The 23240-nt window shown below is 42.6% G+C and overlaps 1 protein-coding gene and 2 long non-coding RNA genes across 6 annotated transcripts in view; 2 read left to right on the top strand and 1 right to left on the bottom strand.

The window, feature by feature from the left end:
* LOC309371320 overlaps positions 1–23240 on the top strand; it is a 223000-nt gene that overhangs the window by 171159 nt on the left and 28601 nt on the right. The window lies entirely within an intron of this gene.
* On the bottom strand, positions 1479–19234 carry LOC309371147 (protein FAM13A-like). 4 transcript variants are annotated; one of them, XR_014168829.1, is made up of 7 exons: positions 19128–19234; positions 16625–16784; positions 10053–10262; positions 7631–7817; positions 5663–5801; positions 3530–4882; positions 1479–3495 (listed from the first exon to the last, which is right to left on the bottom strand). XR_014168829.1 is itself a non-coding variant. In XM_081913816.1 (6 exons), exons 1-6 carry the CDS (start codon positions 19155–19157, stop codon positions 4817–4819), a joined length of 792 nt encoding a protein of 263 aa, XP_081769942.1. In that variant the 5' UTR covers positions 19158–19234; the 3' UTR covers positions 1479–4816. The 4 variants fall into 4 exon arrangements, 1 of the variants encoding a protein (XP_081769942.1); XR_014168830.1 differs by having other exon boundaries at positions 1479–2511; positions 4693–4882; XR_014168831.1 differs by having other exon boundaries at positions 1479–2511; positions 4767–4882.
* LOC309371238 lies at positions 16589–19285 on the top strand. The gene is made up of 2 exons (XR_014168954.1): positions 16589–16729; positions 19077–19285. It is a non-coding gene; the product is annotated as an uncharacterized lncRNA (long non-coding RNA).

Raw genomic sequence — 23240 nt, 5'->3', positions numbered from 1 at the left:
AAAAACCTCTGAGGAAGGAGGGAGACCATTCCATTGTCAAACAACTCTTACTATCTGAAACATTCTGAGAATTCCAAGGAAGTGCAGTATAACAAATCTCTCTCTCTCTCTCTCTCTCTCTCTCTCTCTCTCTCTCTCTCTCTCACACACACACACACACACACACACACACTATTCCAAACTGTGTACAAGCACTGAATATGTGTAAACGAAGGAATGCTTTTCAGGATTGAGCGGAAGGGTCTTTTTAAGAAATGTTAATTCTTTTGCCCTTTTGAAATATTTTGCAAATAGAGATTATCCTTGTAATGTGCTTTGAAATTTCTCTGCTTTGGCTTACTCTTATCTCCTCCAGCAAGTCACTCCAGAGTCAATGGCCTTCCTCCAAACAAAACAAAACAAAATGTATTTCAGGTTGCAACGCACTTCAACTTAACAGTTCATTTGCCTTAGAAGCAGCTATCTCGGTGGTACATAATGAAGAGACTACTTTTGATCTACTTAGGCTAGTCTTGAAGCTAAAAGAACGAAATTTGCTAAAGGAGATAAAAGAGAGAAGAATGTACTCTTGCGTTGCCTTAGCAACCAGAAGATGCTTAGGTTCTTTCTCCGATATCTGACAAAATGACTGCTGTGGCTTTCAGTCTGGGTCAGCAACATCAGAAGGGCTTGGCAAGTGGAACTATTAGCAATATCCGTTACATATTCATTTTTTAAACATATCGCAGAATTCATGGTAAATACCCACAGAAATACATCCTATTGCAGTGCTTACTAGATTGCCGGAGTCCTGTGGTTACTGATTAGGCATTCCACAAACGGCAGAGAAGATTCCCTTCGAAAGAGCTTGCTTACCCATTACTGGTCTCTTCTAATGGACATCTGTGGCCGAGTGCATGGGGTCACTTCGTGCAGGAAAATGGTGAGGCCCAAATGGGCCTGGTCAGTGACCCACATGTCCTGAGTGTACACACTGGCTTTGCTATGTGCAAGGATTCCACAGCAGATATTCAGGGCCTCCTTAGCTATTAAAGAGGGTATATGGCATGTGGAAGAACTGGACAGTAAAAAAGGGTAGAGGGAAAATTCAGGCACTGATCCCTTCACTTCCACCAAGGTATGGAGATAGATAGATAGATAGATAGATAGATAGATAGATAGATAGAGGGAGTGTAGTTCTATATTTCCATCAAAAACTGGGCACATGTACACACAAAGGCTGCATATACAAAGGCTGCATATACATATACATCAAAACTGGGCACATGTACACACAAAGGCTGCATATATAGGTGGAGTTCACCTATATGAACTAACAACAAAGGTTCATTCAAGATTATGTGAGCCAAGATTTCTCAGGAGAAAGTTTTCTGAGAAATTTATTGTTTGCCCTTACCCAAACTCCTGGCGAATTCTACCTCTCCCAGAGAATATTTACACACACACACTTAAACAGTCCACAAATATTTCAGCCCATATTATTCTTTCATTCATTTTTATTTATAATATAATATGTGCCAGTTAATGAGTGATGTTTCTAAACAGCTCACATGAAACAGTTAAGATCTATATTTACAACAGTTAACCAAAATACAAAAAAAAACCCACATCAATAAAAGCAAAGAATACATCAGTAAAATGGAGCAGTGCAATGAAGCTTACAGGCCAGAGAAAGCCTGCATAAATTGATGGGTCTTCAGAAGGTATTGCTACCTCATGAACATCACATGGTTAATGTTCCAGAGAGTGGTGCCACTACCAAAAAGGCCTGCTTGCAAGATGCTATAAAATTGCATCCCATCATTTTTCTCATCAGAAAGGCCCCCTTGGAAGATCTGAGCGACCAACCAGAGGTATATTGTAAAGGGGAAGGTGAACTGCTAGGTATCCTGTCCCCAAGTTGATACTTATCTGTACCACTGAGACTGAAGTCACCTGAGAAAGACTTGGGCCACTGGCTTTGTGTGGGAGGCTGCAGTATCCACACTCATAAAACAGCCTCATGGGACCAAGCCAAGTGGAAGCAGTGTGTGTTTGTACCTAGATGTTACAAAATACAGAGCTGCTACTGCCAAAAAGAGCAGCCCCATGCCAAGTTCCTCCTCCCCTGCCCCGCTCTATAACATCTGCTCCCATTTACCACATGTCCTGATATCTACAGGACTATCAGGGGGAGAAAACTCAGAACAACAATATCCAGAATGAGGCAGGCCAAATCCAAAAGAGAGGAACAGGAAAACTCAGCAGGGGGGGGGGCAGTGATGTTGTTTTTTGGTGATTGTTTGTTTGTTTGTTTTGCAATGTCTAGCACTGCTCTATGCAAATGCAGCACCCTATGGACTGTAAATGTAAGATCAAATAACAGGAACTTTACTGACATGGATTTCATGTTGAGGGATGTGAAGGTCAGACTTGAAGCACAAATAATGATTATAAAAAACAGATCAAGCAGCTGAATTCAGAAAATATTCCCTTTGCTCAATGGACTTGGCAGACTCCTTGTTATATTTCCTAAGAGAAATATGCAAATATTAACTGTGTTGATAAAAGATATTTGTGCAGTAGAGTTACAACAGCAGGAAAATAGAACATATTGTTATTTTTAGAAGGTCCCACTCAACCTGACCAGTGAAAAAGATTCTAAGTCAAAGCTATTCATTTTGTTCCCAGAGATTGGCAGTGCGGGAGGGGAAGGGAGAAATTAATTTTGGCTGCCTCCATATCTGGCTTCTTGCATTCTTCCAAATACGGCTCCATACTTTGGAACAAGAAAAGAGTGTGTGGGTGTCTGCAGGGGGAGCCTAAAGGAATCTGGCACCCGGGGCATAAAATTAACATGACACCCACTGGATAGATAAACATGGGTGCGTGTGTGAAATCAGATAGGAGAAAAGAGAATCGCTTGAAAACAGTAGAAGATGGAAGGGAAAGGTGGTGTAGACAGGCATGGTTCAGCTGTGCTGACCTTTCGCTGTCAGAATCTGATCCACACCAACTGCAGCCTCTATTCTAGGGGCAAGAGGAGAAGCCCCAGCAGAAAATAGGAGGGACCACAGCTTTCAGGTTTCTAGTTCAATGGCTGGCCTCTCCCATTAAATGGAGACAGTTTCCACCAGAGGCAAAGCTTCTGCTTGTGTTGGGCACATCTGAAGTCAATAGGGTGGCGGAAAAGCCTGACCCTGTGGGAGGCAGCTTGTATCTTCTGCTGGGAAGCACAAAGAAAGAGTGGGGGTGGATGAAGGGAATCTTTGGGAAAATGGGAATGGGTCGAAGGAAAGAAGTGTGTGTGGGGAGAGGTAAGCAAGTGAAAAGCAATGGGGTAGAAAACAGCAGAGGAAATGACCCAGTTTCACATCTGCTGGCCCAGCCCACAGCTGTCACTCAAGGTTTCTTGGAGGGGTGCTGACCAGTAGCAAAATGTGCCTGCAGTGTGTCCTTCTCTGCTGAGCTCTGTCTCCAGACACTTAAACATGGACATACATGTGAGAAGCTGCACTCAAGTTCCCCTTTCTCACAAATTCAAGAGCACTTAATTCCTAGGTGCTTTCAGAACACGGAGAAATAAAGACAACAGGGATATAATGACATCTCTTGCAGAATCACAGTGGAAATTCACCCGAGCTTTGTTTGCTTCGCTTTGTGAAATAATTTTCCTAAACTCCGAAGGTATTATCAGTGGAAATGATTTCCAATTGTGCATCGTTCTGGATGGCTGGAGAGATTTTGTGGAGGGGAGTAGAAATGTTACTGCCTATTGCTTTGGATTAGCACAGAACCTAGAGTAATTTGTCCTCTTGGAACAAACGAGAGACAGATGGCAAACAGCAGCATCTAGAGAGAAAGAAGCACACTACAGCCGACAGCATTAGCCTTCCAGAAACAAGGGGCAAAGTGCAGCTAGTAACATTTTACTGACAGAGCATGGCAGTAACCATCCTATAACCGAAAACATGTCAGGGAATTGAGAGTCATCCCCAAAGAGTTTTCAAAGGGATGGGGCAAGATTTATCAACATCCAAAGGCCCAGCCTTGAATCCATTCTTCAGAAAAAAGGAGAAGAGCCGTTTGTTGTCACACACACACACAGACACACACACACAATAGCTATAGTAATATTATCAACAGAGGTCAGACACTTTTGTTAGCAACAGGATTTGTGCCTTTGGCATATGATACTGCCTATGCACATTCAACTGTTTGTTTTAAAAGTCATTTCAAGTGTCAAATCAAGGAGTGGGCCAAAGTTATAGATGCTACTAAGAAAGAATCACACATAGTTGGAAATAGGAGGTAGAGTAGGAACTGATTCACCACCTATTTTGATTGCTGCTATTCCTCCCCACCCCTAGGGGCAGCGGCAAAGCTCTCCAGAATGACTCCCTCTCAGCAAGAGAGAGGCATTCTGGAAGTCCTTGTGGAGTTTGCCAGGCTCTTCCTGCCCAGTGGTGAGGCTTCGAAAGGGCCTTTGCTTGAGAGGAAACCCTTGCAGAGTCTCACAGCTCCCCCACCCATTACAGGACCGGCGGAGGGAATGTTCTTTGCATCTCAGTGTTTTAATTAAGGATATAAATCTGCACACCTATGTCCCCAAACATCTGATTATCCAAAGGGATCCTTTGAGTTGTTATAAATCAGTCATGGTGACATTGCTGTGCATGTGAACAGAAGAAGTGGCAAACTGTAAAAAAAGACCTTGAAAACTGCAGGTTAAAATCCAGCCAGTTGCCACCAAGTGGAACAGTGAACTTCCAAAACGCAATACTGACACCATGTGGAGGGAAGGGGCCAGCCAGTCTTAGGTTGCTTGCCGCATACATTATGGATGATGGATTTCCTCTGTCTGTTGTGTCAGCTCTTGGGACAATGGGGCAGGGGAGAGAATCTGTGGGGAAAGCGTACAAATGATTGGAATGGGATGGTGAGGCGGAAATAAGGGAGAAGGAGCAGAGTGATGTTATGTTGAAAACTGTTAATAACCTATTCTTTATAATAGATTTATAACTGTGCAAGAGAGATCAAAAGGTCATTTTCAACCCCCTTCACCATATATTAGAGGCATATATGTCCTCTGTCATTAACCCCCAGAATCTAAACTGCATTGCAGCCAAGTTCACACAAACAGCTTATCAAATGGTGAAATTGTCTCTTGACTCTATGTTTGAAAGGCCACTTCTCCTAAAAACATCTTTACACCTAGAAAACCAGCTTGTCAATAAAAAGACAAGGCTGGAACCCTTTCCCCTAGTTTTTAAAAGCTTTTCCCCAACACACAATATATAGTTTTTCATATTTACTGATTATGTAATTACAACATAATATATATCATTCCATTATTAAACCAAATATATCATAATTATAAAGTGCACTATATTTAAGACCCTTACATGAAACTTGACAAAAAAAATAGATTTAAACTCACTTGCCCTGGAACAATTTATTAGCGCCTTCAGTTTAAACAACATTCTCTTTAAAGCTGATCATTTGTATTCTTTGGCAGGGGAAATTATCATTTAAAAACCAAGTTTCCCATCTGCACTCAATGTGCTACTGATAAACCAAGCATTGACCAAGGGGTGACTTCACAGTGTAGTTGAGAAAAATACATACCTAGGAGTTAATGAGAAATTATCTGTTGACTCAGTCTCCCTTAATAGCTCCTTACCTGGGGGTCACCTGCCTCTGTCAGTGAGAAATGAGTGTCAGGGCAGACCACAAATATCTCCTCATGGTGCTGAAGAATATATAGGAGAATGCCATTGCATACTGCTTGTTTTTTATGAGCTGAGGGGCTGCAAGGAATTCTGAAAAGGAAAAAAGAAAATGGAATGCCATCAGTTTAATGGTCCTCATACTCTAGCCCTATGAATCATCAACCACCCAGTCTGGTGGTCATTAGAAAGGAACTTACAGAACATAAATGTTTTAGGTGCTTGCCGTTATGTTTTATAAAAGGAGGAAATGAAAAGATAAATGTGCATGTTGTAGACAGCTCGTGTGTGTGTGTGTGTGTGTGTGATCAGCGACAATTTTTGCTGAACTTGCCATAAGGAGAGGGAGAGTAAAAGAAAGAAGCCTTTTCTGCGCTTGTTTTTAACAAGTCAGTACATATTTGATGTAGCATACTTCTAACCTGAATTATTGTTAGGAATTTTGCTTGCTATCCTGCTTTGGCAATAGTTATTTGTATGTATAATAAAACTGTTATTAAAATATCTGGATAAAATCTGGTAACTCCATGCTAAAGTCATCCAGATATTGCAAGGAACTGAAAGCTCACAGCATGCACACAGCGTGCGCATAATATATAACATGGCCAATGATGCTGTTGTTCTCTAATGGAAAATGCAAATGTTGTGGTGGTGGGGAAGAGATTCATTCATTTTTAATGATACTGTAAACAGTAAGTTTCTGTTTAATCCAGACATTAAAAATATTTGGGTGTTTGGTCCTGCTGTTAATTCAATAAAGCGATTATTGATGTAATTATGAAGGCTATATAAGTTATGGTACATCAAAAGAGGGTTGTAAAACGGTGGCATACTTCATAGTCTAATGCTGTGCATCCTCTCAGGCCCATATAAATTCTGAAGCTGAATATTAAATTGTCATTCACTATAATTAAGTGATAATTTAATGCAGTCAAGGTCCCCAGCAGACAGGCTGGGAGAGCAGATAGCCACAGAGGGGGAAATGCATCAACAATGTCAAGGAAGCCACTTTCAAAGTAGATGCAGTTTGTTAACTCTGATTTTAGTTGGACCAAGGTCTCCTCCATGTGTGTCTTTCTTTTCTTTTCTTTTTTGCAGATGTATTCTGCAGCATGTCATTGGATTGCAACATTAGTGGTGGACTGCACCAGCCACACATAATTCTACTTTGTCAGTGGTTCCACAATGCTTCCTCAATATTATGGCCACTTAGAGGGACACTCTTCCACTATAGCATGACAACTGCGGGACAAAATAATTAAATAAACCAGAACATTTGTGGTATGGAAAGTTACAGGATTTCGGTTAGAAGTTATGGGACATGCACTGATGCATAGAAACAAAAGCAGTACATCTGTCCTAAAACTTTTGCAGGCAAAAACAGTATTTAAAGCAGAATTGTGTATAACAGCCCTGATACCATCATGAACACACATCATCATGAACGCACAATAAAAAGCACATCTGGAGGAGCTCCAAGACTGAACATGGCAAGCAAACTGCCAAGAAAAAGTAACTCTGCTATTACTTACAAACTTGTAAATTCCAAGGCACATGGAAACTCAGAGGACACTTGCATTTTAAGTCAGTTTAAGCATACTACCCTCGGGACCAGAATACACAACCAGCAAAATCATTTGCGTAAACTGTTTCCTGAACTATCCCACTTCAGGCATTGAAATAAGTTTGAAAGCTCCCACGTGGGAACAACTCTTTGTAAATGGAAAATTAATCTCTCAACTAGGCCAGAACCCTTCTCTCTTGCATGTATTTCTAGACATAACATATCGAAGAAAGGTTGAGGGAGTCTTTGGAGGGAACATTCAAGCCCCCACCTGCAGACTACAGGAATGTTGCCAGGAAAGTTATACCACAGGAAAAGGGAACTTACACATTATACAGCAATCATAACAACATCTTACCGGAAAAGGGTGGGGCCAAAAACAATGGCAAGGTTCTCCATTGTCATGTGGTTCTCATCGCTATGTGCTGCCACTTTGACCAGAAATCTAATAAGGAAATGGAAAAGGCTATAGTGGGCTTTCGGTAGGCTGCTTAATAGCCTTCTTAGGGTGCATCCTGGGCAGTCTGCCATGCCGTTTTTATTATCTGTGAAGGATTAAATGTTAATCATTAACTAAGGTTAGCATAAGTTGTAGTTATTACTGCTAGTGTTTCATAATTACTGAGTACCAAGCATGTGCAAGGTGTTTTGTACTGAGGTAAGATGGTCACTGCCCAGATGGGTGGCAGAGAAGTATTGACAGCATAAACATGAGTGACATCCTGTGCAACCTGATAGGGTTACCAGCTGTCCCCGTTTCCCAGGGACAGTCCCCGGATTTACAAATTTGTCCCCGGACAAATTCCACCCCCGGAATGTCCCTGGATTTCATCTTATGTCCCCGGGAAATGTGGCAGCGGCAGTCTCAGCAGCCCGGAGCCAGCCTGGTAGCGCAGTTGGCTCTGGCTGGCTTCAGGAGGCGTCTGCCATCTTGCCTCGCTGGAAGTCCCCATATGATGTGTTGCGCACAAGACACATCATATGGGGACTCGGTGTAGGGGCTGAAGACACAGTGCTGGGTGCCACCGCCGGGCGAGAGCTGTACAGGGTCCTTGAGTTCGGTGCGCCGCTGCAACTTGGTGCACAGCTCGCCGCCGGCACTGCTGCCCAAGGCCATTGGCTCCAGCTCAGCCTCCGGGTGATGCTCGAGCAGCTGCGGCTGCTGCTCGGCTTCACCATTGTGCTCCTCGACTTGCAAGCGGCGGCTCAGCTTGTTGGCCAGCTCGTTGTTGGCGGATGAGAGGCGAGCAGGAGATGAGCTGATCCAACCCAAGCGCGCCTCCTCCCGTTCGCTCTGCTCCAGGACCCGCTGACTGGGTGTGCCAAGGCGCGGATGGGCAGCCGCCAGATGATGCCTGTGCAGGAGATGGCCAGACAGGTGGGCAGGGCAGCAGCAGGAGGAGGGGGTTTCTGCTAATGCTTACTCCCGAGTAAGACTATAGGGGATCACAGTGCAAGGTGGGAGAGGGAGGGAGGGAGGGGGAAAGCACAGCTAGCGCTCCAAGAAAGGCCAGGACCCAGAGGAAGGCCGCACAACAGAGGAGACCACAGAAGAGAAGATATTACTTCTTTTTTAAAAAAATAACTTTTTCCTTTTTTATTATATAAATTTATTCATTTATTTAATTATTTACTTATGGTGTCCCTGAATTCATTGAAATAAATCTGGTAACCTTAGTGTAAGAGCACCATAAGCTCTTGAAATTCACCCCATGGGAGAGACGTGTACATTCCCCTTTTGCACATTATGTAGAAAGTGCAAGCAGAAGGTGTACAAACAACCTCGGCTTCCAGTATTGCAGCTTCTTAGTAACATGCAAACCCAACTCTGTGTTACACCGACAAAACTGAGAAAGGACAAATGTTTATGATCAATTATCATGAATAGCAGGAATGGACACGGAGACAGTTAGTGGGTAGGAGAGAAACACATGACGGCCAATCTGCACATACAGATGTATCACAGGAAATGGCCTTCTGGGAGTTGCACCACTTCAGACTGCAGGTAGGAGATGCTCCCCAATTTGTTGGGGGGAGGAGTCCTCAGCATGGAGAAATCTAGAACCCTCCTTCTTGACATCACCACACAAGCAGAGAGGGTTGGGGATTTGGTTTTGTTTGGGTCTTTTTTCAACCTAGGAAAGCAGGTAAACATGCAATCCTCACTTGCAGTCAGAACTAGGTTCCAGGAAGCTGCATGATTTCTTTGCATAAGTAGATCAGCTCTAAACTGGTATTAGGGAATACCAAAAAGATTTTGCTAAACGAAGTTTGTCTTGAGGGTTACTGGAAAAAAGGAATGTGGTCTGATGAGCAGAGACGGAAAAACCTTTCCAAGCATATGTAGTGATATAGCTGAAAGCACAGGGATGAGAGCAGAGCAACCTGCAGTTAATTAACATGTGAGTTTGAGAAGAACGGAAGAAGTGAAAAGGGTAAGAAGGGGGAACACAAGAGGATATAGATAAAGAATTTTAAAGCTCGATGAAGAGGGTGACAGCAAGTCAGTGTACACAAATTGATACCAATGGCCACAAACCACTATGCAATCTTGAGCAGATCCATGTAGTGTTCATCATTCTCTGAGTTTGTTCAGCACCTCTTATGCTCAAGGTCAAACGCCTTCATTCGTGTTTGACAAACTGGCTTCTAATTACAGAATAGACCAAAATATATGTATCATCCATTTCAACCCTCTCCCTGATCAAGAACCTTTGCACGTGTATCTTTCTAAAACAATTACATATTTTTGTTCAAGTGGGCATGTTGCCACATCTTGCCTTCAAAAGTAGCTAAAATATTGGCGCACAGATTGTCAGGGAGAACAGCAACTGGGAGCTCATTCAGGAAGAGTTTAAGCAGGCTGGCAATGGAATTGACATCTCCTTCCTTAACAAGATCCACCTCTTCTCCTTGGTCATACTTCTCCTTCAGCGCTTTGATTTTGGTCACTGAGCCACTGATCCGAAATAGGCCTTTGTGATCCAGACCTATTGAAATAGTCAACATCCTATAGTAACAGCAAATTTGTTTTCATACTAACATCCATGCAGAAGGAGGGGGTTGTGGGAACATTAGGATTTGAAAAAATACCCAAAAAACGTAGGGGGGAAGAACACCTGCTTCCTCACATACTGTCTCAGATGCATGACTGCATTTCTAAATTTGTTCATGTATGGTAGGAATGGTTTCTGGGTATGCTTTTGTCATGGCAACAAAACTAAACAACCTGGTAGTTAATCAGCATCTTTGTAAGCAAGAAAACATTTTCTTTAAGTAATATGAGAAGTAAAGGTAAAGGTACCCCTGCCCGTACGGGCCAGTCGTGACCGACTCTGGGGTTGTGCGCCCATCTTGCTTAAGAGGCCGGGAGCCAGCGCTGTCCGGAGACACTTCCGGGTCACGTGGCCAGCATGACAAAGCTGCTTTGGCGAGCCTGTACCAGCGCAGCACACGGAAACGCCGTTTACCTTCCCGCTATAAAGCGGTACCTATTTATCTACTTGCACTTAAGAGTGCTTTCGAACGGCTAGGTGGGCAGGAGCTGGGACCAAACGACGGGAGCTCACCCCGCCGCGGGGATTCAAACCGCCGACCATACGATCGGCAAGTCCTAGGCACTGAGGTTTTACCCACAGCGCCACCCGCGTCCGATATGAGAAGTACATGGCACTAAAACACTTCCCCCCATAGAAATAAGATAAATCTATCATTTCAGTGTATGAACATTATGGATATTAGTGAATAAATACACAGTCCTGATCTGTCAAAATCAATAGGAGGCCTGGTGTCAGTTCTAAAATGGTTCTTAGCTCTGTATCTAACAAATTTGCATAACTATTCCTTCAGGTTACCTACATGAAAATCATTTATTGCTATACTTAACTTCTGCTTTATTGTTTTACAAGCGGTTATTTGCAAAGAATATATGACTAGAGGTAAGGCAGGTGTCTGTTACCAAGAACAGATTTTGTGTTCTCTCTCACCCACCCACCCAAAAAATGGGTTGAGAAAAGAATTCTCAGAAGACATTCTTATTGGGAAAATTTTGAGATCTTTCTTTTTCTCATTCCCCTAGGAAAAGAAGATAGCTTTGCAAAAAATTATAAAACATTTTCTTTAAAGATGTGTCAATGGTAGGGAAAGAGTTGGGATTCACCAATGAAATAATTGACTTAAGTCTTTTGATTTTTAATGGATCTAAGCAGAGTATGACTAATATTGGATATAGCCCTCTATTTCAGAACCCAGAACCAATGTTGTTGATAAGCAGTGTCCAGTGCACAGCGGAATGATGAGAAGTATGAGCCAACATGCTCTATACTACTTTATTTACAGTTCAAAGCTGGTAAGTTACAGAAAAACATTTTCCCTCTGCCGGAGCAGAGAAAGCGTCATCTCTCCTCTAAAGCACGGAGAGAATCACTCAAACTGAAACTGCAAAGAACAAGGAAAAACAGGAAACCAGTGTACGTCACATCCAGTCTCCCGTTCCCGTGGGAAAACCTCCAACAGTACAGACTGTGTGGAATGTAAACACCTGTCTTGTGCCAAGCACTTCTGCTGCTCAGTGAGGGAAGCAGAAACCAACATCCTCCCCCTTTCTGTGAACATCACTGGGCAGCGTGTTCGTACAATATCAGTACAAACCCAACTTCTGCACATAGGTACAGTGTTGATCCCTTGATACAATCTTGGACAATACATCAGCAGGAATTTCATTACCTGGCATATAGGACACCGTTACGAGTCCCTTCTGAATACGTTCCCTAGCATGTTGCACCTTCAATTGTAAGTGCTTCGTGCTTTGCTTACAACCTTCAGAATTTAGCAAAGCCAAACATGCTTTGTTGTCCTGGAAAACCTGGATTGGACATTTGACAGGAATTTTCATGTCTTTGCACAATTGTAACAACCATTCACAATCCTTAAGTGAATAAGACAGTGCATTCAGTTCAGCTTCACAAGTACTTAAGCTAACTGTTGTTTGCTTCTTGCACGACCAATCAAATAGACCCTGATTGTACTTATAGCAAACTCCAGACGTACTTTTCCTGTCTGTAGTGTCACTTCCAAAACTTGCATCTGCAAATATCTCAAGACCACCAGACTTCTGATTGTTAAATCTCAGTCTGTAATGCATAGTGCCTTTCAAATACCGCGCTATGCGTTTCAGAGCTTTCCAATCCTTAACAGTAGGATTGTTGACTTGTCTGCTTAGCAAATTACAGCTAACAGCAATGTCTGGTCTTGAACATCTGGCAATGAAGTTTAGCTTGCCTAGCACACTTCTGTACAGTGTAGTGTCAGAAAATGCTTCTTCAGTGTCATCTACCTGATAACCTGTTGTCATCGGAGTGTCTACAGGGTTAGCATCCATCAGGTTTAGCTTGCTTAACACATCAGCAATTTTCCGTGACTGGTGTACTAGAATGTTACCATCTTGATCTCTCTCTATTTCAAGAGATAGGTAGTTGTTTACCTCACCAAGATCTTTCATGTCAAAGTGCTCTTTCAGTTGAGCTAGGGCGTTATTGTACATTGTGACATCTTTCCAAAAGAATAAAAGATCATCAACATAAAACAAACAATACAGTTTCTTTTGCCCCTCCTCTTTGACAAATACACATGGATCAGCTTTCCCTTGCTTAAAACCTAGAGAAAACAATACTTCAGTGAGTTTTGTGTGCCAACACCGTGCACTTTGTTTGAGACCATAAATTGACTTTTTCAGAGCACAAACAAATCCCTGTTTTACCTGTACGCCATCAGGTGGAAGCATATAAAGTGATTCACCTAGAGATCCGTACAGAAAAGCTGTATTTACATCATGGTGACTAATGTGTAGATTTTCCTCTGCAGCTAGCTTGAGCATAAGCCTAATGCTCTCATACCTCACTGTGGGTGAGTAGGTCTCATGATAGTCTTCACCTGGTACCTGAGCAAATCCTCTGGCTACCAACCTGGCTTTGTGTCTGACTATCTTGCCATTTTGATCAGTCTTCGCTTTGAAGACCCATTTGCTTCCAAGCAGTTTCATTCCTGGAACTACTGGAACTAGGTCCCATGTTTTGTTCCTTTCCAAGGAATCAAGCTCAGCCTTCATGGCATTTAACCATGGCTCAGCTTCCTTTGAATCCAAATCCTGGATTTCTTGGAAACTTGAAGGTTCAAAAACCTTCTTGGAGCTTTTAACAGCTGTTACTGCTATCTTAGCATACTCATCAGCAAATCTCTTTGGAGGTCTACCTTTTGTGGCTCTCTGTGACCTACGAATTAGCCTTAAGTCTTCAACACTCTCCTCTTCCTTCTTAGGAGAAAAGTGACCTATTGTAAACAATGGTTCCTCCAATTCCTGATCAGAGCTTTCAGAGGGTCGCATAGAGGCTTTCGCACTCTTGAAATCCTCTGAATCATCTGATTCAGTTTCAGACTCAGAATCAGAACCTTCATCAGTGGGTGTGGGTTGTTGTGGTTGCTTTTGCTGTTGACTATCCTCAGTCTCATCACTGTCATCAGGATAACATTGGAAAATTCCCACATTCTCCCCCCACTTGGCATTGTACTCAACACTTCTTGTGAGCTTAATTTCCTTAGAGTCAGTCATCATTATTCTGTAAGACCCTTTCTGATAACCTAGAAAGATACCATGCATTCCACGCTTGTCTAACTTGGAGTGTTGTGGTGAGTGAACCCACATGTCAGAACCAAAAATTTTCATGTGTTTGATGTATGGCTTCTTGCCAAACATCTTCTCATAGGGGGTACAACCAATCGCTGAAGATAACCTGCGATTATAACTGTAAGTGAAACATGAGAGAGCTTCGGCCCAATAACTCTCTGGAAGATTTGCATCATGCAGCAAGGTTTTTAACCCTTGAAGCAATGTTTGATTTGCTCGTTCCGCAAGTCCATTCTGCCATGGCGAGCGAGGACTAGACAAATCGTGTTGAATTCCTTTCTCAGCCAGAAAAGCTTCAAACTGCTGAGAAGTGAACTCTCCCCCCCGGTCGGTGAAAAGAATCTTAATCTTCTTACCATGCACATTTCCCAACCAAGCACAGAATTCCTTGAACCTAGGAAAAGCCTCTGATTTCTGCTTGAGATTGTACACATAAATATACCTGGAAAATGCATCAATAAGAACCATGAAGTACCTATTTCCACCCAAAGAGGGCGCTAGTGGACCAACCAAATCAGCATGAATAATTTGGTATGGTTCTGTAGCTTGCCTACTAGACACCTTACCTTTCGCAGCCATTTTTACCTTGTTTGCTGCGCATGCCTTGCACTTCATGTGGTACCTGCAGGGTTTAATAGTCATACCTTCAACCAAGGCAGGCATTTTAGATACTGCCTCAAAATGCAAATGTCCAAATTTCCTGTGAAAATCGTGAATACATTCTGCATGCAAACTTTTGTTAGAACCTGCAATGCAACAAGTGTCATCCTGCACAACATCATCATAATACAAAAGAAACAAATGATCAACAAATTCAGCATACAATTGATAATCATTTTTCTTGGTGATGATGCATCTTTTGTTTTTAAAGGAAACGTCTATTTTCCGCTCCATCAGCTGTCCAACGCTAAGCAGATTATGTTTCGCGTCCGGCACATAAAGCACGTCCTGTATCGATAAGTCCAAACTGTGAAGAACAACAGTTCCGTAGCCTTTACTGGGGATCGTGTGGCCATCTGCCTGGTGAATCGCACCTTCCTGCGGTGTAAAAGACACGAACAGTCGCTTATCGTTGCACATGTGATGCGTTGCCGCTGAGTCAACAACGAAGAAAGATCTAGACGTCTTCTGGACCTCTGCAACCTCTGCAATCTTTGCAACCTTTGGAGCGAAGCGTGAGACCATTGCCTTGTGCTGCGTTGTCCTGGACACCGGACCTTTGCCTTTGCTCTGGCCTTTTCCACGCGATGAGCTTCCGCTGCGCTGCTCTGTCTTGGCCCTGGGATATTTGCATTCCCTCTTCATATGGCCTAGACGTCCACACGAGTAGCATTTCACTGCCTTCAAAGCTTTGGCGCCATCTGGTGGTTCCACTGCACTATGGGATGACGTCTGTGAAGTCTCCCCATTTCCCATGCAGCCAGCACCCCGCCGATTTGCTTCATTCTGAATCATGGCAGTATCACAAGCTACTGTGAGTTGAGCATTTGGCTGATCAGTGGTATCAAATTCCCCACTTGCTTCATCCAGCCTTCTGCAGCTAGCCATCACTGCTGCTTTAAATCAAGCTGCTTTAATCCAAAGGCAATTTCAAAACAGCCTCTGCCTTTGAGCCTGCGCCTTTCTGTATGCTGCGTTGCTTATCTGCAGCTGTTTCAAACTGCATTCCAAAAGCAAGCTCAAAAGTGATAGTCCCCAAGTGCTTTCTCAGTGTTGCCCTTTAATTTTTGCTGCGTCATGTCTGCAGCTGCTGTGAAACAACAGCACTTCCAAAAGTCACTTTCACTTTCCCAGCCATCCAAGCCACTACGCTTGTGCCGTGGAAAACGGCTTTAAAAGTTCAAAGTCCAGCCTTAAAGCCATTAATTAGAAGCTGGCAGGCTGCCCGGAGCAGTAGCACATACCTTCATCAATCATCTTGACGCGCAGAGCAGATACCGTGCGTTCCGTCTCTCTGCTGCTTTCCGATGCTTTGCCGGCACTTCGTCTCTGTGCTCCTTTGTTCCTTTGCCAGGAGCCCGACTTCTGAAGCCCAATCTCAAAACACTGCATTTTTCTGGGCCCGGAACCAAATGTTGTTGATAAGCAGTGTCCAGTGCACAGCGGAATGATGAGAAGTATGAGCCAACATGCTCTATACTACTTTATTTACAGTTCAAAGCTGGTAAGTTACAGAAAAACATTTTCCCTCTGCCGGAGCAGAGAAAGCGTCATCTCTCCTCTAAAGCACGGAGAGAATCACTCAAACTGAAACTGCAAAGAACAAGGAAAAACAGGAAACCAGTGTACGTCACATCCAGTCTCCCGTTCCCGTGGGAAAACCTCCAACAGTACAGACTGTGTGGAATGTAAACACCTGTCTTGTGCCAAGCACTTCTGCTGCTCAGTGAGGGAAGCAGAAACCAACAGAAAGTGCCTTAGGGCATGCCCAGGATTGATGACATCATAGACACTTCACCAGATGCCCACATCAGAGGCCTGAAGCAGAGCACAGGATCACTGATGTCATCAATGTTCTGGAGGGAGCCACAGGCCATATGAAATCCCCACTTCAAATGCTGCTTCCTAACCAGATCAGGAAGCCACAGAAATTCAGTGCAGAGCTCAGCATTTTTATTGAAAGGAACAAAAGAAATTCTTACAAAGTTCAGCTAAAGATAATGAACTTACCAAACTCTTCTAAATATTCCACCAAGTGCTTGACGACGGAAGGAACAGGAAATTGAGTTTCCTCTTGGGCAAAGTAGTCAAGAGGAATTCCAAAAGTTCTCTGAGGTTGTGGTCCAACTTTATTTCTACAGTACTTAATTTCTACAGAGGATAACGACTGCTGCAAACAAAAAGAAATGCAACACCTTCTTGAGGCCTCTTTGCACCATTGATGGAAAAGAAATTGAAAGAGCAGAAGAGATCTAACGAGCTTGGAAAGCTTTTTGTGGGGATGGGGTTAAAAATGTATTGTATTCCTACAAAATATTGGGAGGGGGGAAATCTCAAATTGGGAATGGAAATTTGGTTCTGCCAGCAGAGCAAAATCAAAGGTTCCCACTGCTCCCATTGTTGCCTTTTAAAGCAACTTGAGTCAGAAAAAAAATTCTCGCCCAAATAATTCCAAGCTTTGGTTTTTCTAGTTATTGGTTTGTTCTGTATACTACCACGGTATCAAAATTCAAGTGATTAGACTAAGATTTTATGTAACCATGCTAAATTTCTTGACTTCTCAAAGACATGACACAAAAGGAAAAGGGATTGGGAGGGAGAAGGGGGGAAAGGAGACACAGACATTAGTCTTTAGTTGTGAGGTTCTTGCAATGACCAGTTGAAGGGAAAGAGTTCAAGAAAAGGGGTAGCTAAAGGTTTCTGGTTCTCAGCAAACCAGTTCTGTTATAGCCTGATAGAATGCCCAAACATCTTCAAAATACCCAGCAGCTGCATATAGGACCGGCAGTTTTACAGATGCCTCAACTTAACTAAGTATTATAACCACCAAACATTTTAATACAGTATTTTTATTTATTACAGGTTTAAGAAAATTGCAGCTGCATTATAAACTAAGAGAGTCAAACAATCCATTCTTCATGATGCAAGTTTTCAGAAAAGGCTACTCTTCCTAATGCACAAAGTAACTTCTGCATAAATAATGGATTATTGACTTTGAATATGATCTCTTCTAAGGAAGGAAGGAAGGAAGGAAGGAAGGAAATACAATTCTAACTTTTTTGTAATTTTCCCAAAAGCCACAAGTAGGGGCTATTTAAAAAAGATAAAATCACACAGATTACCTAAAAGTGAGTAGCTGAGATGTAAGTTAAATATCATGCATGAATCATCATTGCAGATCTCACACTGAATTTAATACATCTTGATCTTTCACTTATTAGCTAGTATTTAAATGTTGATAAATTGAAAACACCTATTTATATCTTCTTTTCAGGTCAAAATACTCTAGTGTCATTTACATAATACACTTCTTGCTCTACAGATTTATAACGGAGTAAAATTATGCGCTCTGCTGGATTGTTTACTTCTGTTGCCATGACAAAAATATGCAGATATAATTCCTGCCAGAAATGGACAGCCTTAAGACTGCAATCTGATGTACCTTTACTTTGGAGTGAATCCCACTGATTTAATTGTGATTTACTCTGCTCTAAACAGAATGAAGAGTCAACTGTACCAGCTATGTCAGGAAAATAATAGCTGCTGCAATTCTAAATTTCATGATTTTCAAGAAAGGTTGGGCTATCAATAGCAACTAGCCCTGATAGCTATGTGTGATCTCCACTTCTGAAGGCAGTATGCCTCTGATACCAGGTTCTGGGAATCACAAGTCAAGAGAATGCTGTTGCAGTCAAGTCTTGCTTGTGTGTTTTCCATCAGCATCTGGTTGGCACCATGAGAACTGAATACTGGACTAGATGGGCCTTTGGCCTAATCTAACTAGGAAGGGGGTGAGAACTTGGTTAAGCTTGCATTTATAGGTGAAACTATCTAATTTGCAGTTCCCAAACAGGGGTGGTAGTCAAGAAAGTTTTACTCATGTTTTACCCACGACAATTAATTAACCTAAGTTAGGTCCATTGATTTCAATGGTCTGCTTGGAGTAAAATTTAGTTGATTACCACCCCTTGTTGACAAATATACTGTTTTCAAGGGAGCCAGGGAAATTGCAATGTGATCTCTCCACTGAGCACTGAATAATTGCAATAAAACTTGGAACATCCATCTCTGACCTTTTACATTTGAATTGCGAACACCAGCCTCAGCTCCCACATGCCATCCTGAGCCAGGTAGTGCAAAATTCATTGCAATGCAGTATTAAATGTGAATCTCAATGACTATGTTTTACTAGTTGTTGTTTTCTTAGAGCAAATTATACTGAAATCAATGGGGCTTGCTTCCAAGTAAATATGCTTGCAATCAATCAGGGTGTTGAAAAATAAAATGCAGTCAGGAGAAAAAACAAGAACGCTGATTGAATTGATCGTGCAAGTTCATGATTTGTAAAAACAACAACCCTTAAGTCTCCTTCAAATATTCAGGAATGTTGTTTCTGATTCTGGCAGTCTCTGCATTTTTTTAATCTTCAGAGATAAAATAAAGACCTCTTTTGCTTTTTCAGATGTGGATCAGTCACAAGTCAGAAACAATTAGCTAGTAACGTTCCACTTACACAGATCGAAATGGAGGCACCTGTTCCCATGTTAAGCCTGATCAACCAAGCTCCACTGTGCCGAATGTCATGTTCCTTGGTCAATCCATGTCATCTTCTCAGCAACTCTGCATGCAACCATTCAATACATTAAAATAAATTTATTGTTACATGCAGATTCTTACTTTAATCTAGACTGATCTAAATTAAATAATCTAGTTTATTTTTCCTCCTCTAACAATAATTTTTACTCAGTCAGCTCTGCAGCTACAAAAAGTTACTGAGGTGTCCGAGCCAATGGTGTTACCATAGTGCCTAACACGCACACACACAGCAGCAGCACAGAATAACTTCCGACATGCTCACAGCCTGCTTGACATTCAGCTTTTGCATTCCACGGGGAAGTAACTAGCAGAGCTGCCGATTATTCCTTCCTGCCAACCCTGACCACTTCTTACCCAGGAGATATCATTGCTTACAGATGAAAACTAGAGTCATAGCGTTCAGAATAGTGTGCTGAATTGTGAGGATCCCACCTTTCTTCTTGGTAATATTCTAGCTCTTATTTAGAGGCGGGTGGGACTGTAAAAGTGAATAGGCAATGTCTGGTGAAATACTGGGGCTTGGGGCGATTCCCAGTGGCCAGGATTTACCATTTCTGTGCCACGCATTCTCCTCACCATGGTTAGTGGAAGCAGACTAAATTATGCAAATAGAAAAATATACAAACAGGTGCTTTATGTGCGTCATTTACCGGTATGTTGTTTGCAGAATTCAGGTGTGAATGTGGTTTTGTGCAGAAAATATTGTTCTATGCTATGGCTAGCAGAAAATATTTTTTAAATGGGACAACTAATGCACATTTGCGCTACGTGCTTGATTTATACAGGTTGCTTTTTCTGGTGCAGAACTTTTGTCACAGAATCTGGATTTACATAAGTAAAGACTTTTAATGCTATGAGGTCGCCACCATTGCATTCCCTGAACCAGGGGTTTCCAATCCAGTGACTGCAGGTTCACATGTGCACACAAAGGCCTTCCCCGGTGCCATTGCGGTCCCTTTGCCCCACTGAAATCAGGCTTGAAAGAAGAATTCTGTTGTAGCCAATATAACAGGTTGTGGTGTGTGCGTGGGGCCCATGACATTTCTTAAATCTCCAGAAGTGCCCCCAGGTAGAAAAGGTTGGCAAAATCCACTCCAGATAGGAGGCTGGGTGCCAGAAATATATTTTCCCATAGAACCTCAATCTCTCACAAATCTTTTCTTAACACTGATACCACCTAACAGGAAGGGCTTAATAGCTATGAGGTGTGTGCATTTTGACATGGCTGCACAATGCATACAAAACTCATAAAAGAGATGTAATCGTAACAGTGCAATCCTAACCCTTTTATCCGTGTTTCTAGAGGGGATTATTATAAGGCTGAGGAGACCATCTCCTGGACTTTGCCAGCACGGAGGGGACTGGAAGCTATCACTGGTAACTCTCCTACCAGCTGTAAAACAGTCTGTTTCAAGACAAAGTACTGGCATGTTTGGAGTCGCTAGATCCAAAACCCTGCAGATCCTCAAAGGGGTCTAATTTTGTATTTGGTGATGGGGGGGGGGAGCCACTCCACCTTCCTCGGTGGTGTGAGCGTTAGGGTTTGGGACACAGCAGTCCATTTGCCACTCTGCCATGGTTTAGGATTGCTTTGTCCAGTGTTAAATCTCCTTTAGAAAATCAGTTTTTGTTTCCTCTAAAAGTGAACACAAAACCTGCACAGCGGCTAGTATCCAAACAACTGCACTACTAGTTCCACAGGCCAAAGACAGTATCGGGCCTGCGTTTGTTGAGAAGTAGCCCTTCATGCCACATGGCAAACTGAAGCTTTCAAGAGGATTGTATGATATACAGCAGTGCTGCTCAAATGGGGGCCTTGAGCCATTTCCAGGAAGGCCTCAGTGCCCAGCAGCCTTTTGGTTGGAGCAAAGGAAGCGCCGGCAACCTCTTGCATGTTGAACAAAGGTGGCTGGCAGAAAAGCTAAGTTTAGAAGAGGGAAGGAAGGCCTCCCCTCCAACTGAGGGGAGAGGGGGCCAGAGATGCTGAAGGAAATAAGAAGAACGGGGTTTTTTTCTCTCTCTCTGCAGCACCATATTGTTATATTTAGTAAATAAATGAACTTGGAATAGAAATGAAGAGTATAAGAGAGGAATGCAATTATGGAAGGAGAAAGTGAATACAAAAGGGCTGAGGGGGGGAGGTGGCAGATTAGGTACAAGCCAAGTTTGGGAAAGAACGGGAGAAGAAATCACAGATGTGAGAGATCTTGTGGGGGCGGGAATAGAAAAAGATATAAAAAAAGAAAAGCCTTTTTTCCGTTTAAGAGCTTATAAACTTCCAAATTCTGCCTAAAAGGGGGAGGCTGAGTCACAATACCACAAGACAGGAAATCACGGTGTCAAAAAAAAGAGGGAAAACTCAACCATTTCCAAAGGTGGATTAGATGTGAGGCGAGAACGTCAGCGTTTTGTCAGCTGTGCCGAGCTCTGCCACCATTTTGTGACTCCTTGTGACTAAGGCAGGCCCCACCCAACGGGCCCTGGGAGTAGGAAGCCTGAGAAGCAGCCCCTGCCGCCATGCACCACAAAGGATTTGTGCCTTACAAGGTGTGGCGAAGCACACTGCCGATTTAAGCTCGTCTCTCCCGGCTCCTGGCAGGCCGCAAGGAAGCAGGCAGGCAGCTGAAAGCTTTCCTTCCAGAAGGCGGAGGAAAGTTCTTTTTGTCTTGAGAGGCTCAGAATTAACTGCCTCTCATTAAAAACAAACCCTCTCTGGGAGATTCCAATGCGGCTACTGATATTTCCAGAGTGATGTTGCTACAGTTGATCGGAGGACGGACTTTTGACTTGTAAACGGACACCAACACATTTAAAGCGCTATTTAACAGCAAAATTTCCCCAATAATCCTGGAAACTGTCATTTGCAAAGGGTGCTGGGAATTGTAGCTCTATGAGGAGGGTCTTCTAACAACTCCCAGCACCCTTATGAGATGACGACTCCCAGCATATGAGATGACCTTCAACAAGCACAAGTGGAAGATTTTAAGATATGTGGATACCATATACTATTTGTGTTACTGGACCACCAGTTACACACACCCCTCCTGCATAAAACTATTGCTTTGTTTCATTGTGGCTTAGTATGACTTACTTGACTTTTTGTTGTTGTCTTTTCTTAAAGTTCAATTTTTAAAAACCCTATAATTTAAAAAAAATCAGCACCTCAAACAAACTACAGTTCTGAGGATTCTTTGGGGGAGCCGCGGCTGTTAGAATGGTATGAGTATAGTGCGCTACTCATAAGCGGGGGTAAAATATCAAAAAATAAAATAATAAAATGAAATGAAATGAAAAAATAAAAAAATAAAAAAATAAAAAATAAAATAGCAAAAAATAAAATTCATTCACTTCTCCTTTGAGCCACAAGATGGAGATGAAGTACCAGGCGTTCCCTGAACTGAATTCTTTCTGCACATAGTACTTGAAAACATGGCCTTCTGGGCCTCTCATGATTCTCCCCAACCATAATCTTTGCTGGCCCTGATTCACACCTCAAATGTGTCCTCAACTCTGATAATGTTTCTTGCTTGTCTGCATGGAAGATAGCGAGGGGTGCATGTGCTTGTGTAGAAACCAGCCTTCTGTACAAAGGCAAAAATTACACCCATGGCTCCACTCGCTTTTCTGCTCACCACTGTCATGTGATCCTTGGAAGGTTGATCAGAAAGGAACAGGATCCCCAGGCTGGAAAAGTTTCAGCACCCTTGTGCTATGCCAAGTCATTGCTTAGATCAGTGCAATGCAGCAGCAAAATGAGGACCGACTCAACCATGATCTCTTATATTTTGGAAATGTACATCCAGGTTTTTTTCCTTTACATTTTTTGAGGCCCCCCAAGAGAGTGGGGCCCTAAGCTATAGCTTGTTTAGCTTATACATAAATCCGGCACTGGTCTGATGTCACTTTATATACTTCCATAATATATGGAACACATACTTTTAACGCTTTTAACACATGTATGTCAGTCCTGTATTTAGAACCTCTGCTCTGCTGAGTGGTGCCCTCTACTGAATAAAATTGCATAAATGAA

The sequence above is a fragment of the Podarcis melisellensis genome (genome assembly GCF_964234715.1).
Source record: "Podarcis melisellensis genome assembly, chromosome: 5".
Classification (NCBI taxonomy): Eukaryota; Metazoa; Chordata; class Lepidosauria; order Squamata; family Lacertidae; genus Podarcis; species Podarcis melisellensis.
The sequence above is the reverse complement of the archived record's forward strand: the minus strand, read 5'-3'. Positions and strand labels throughout refer to the sequence as shown.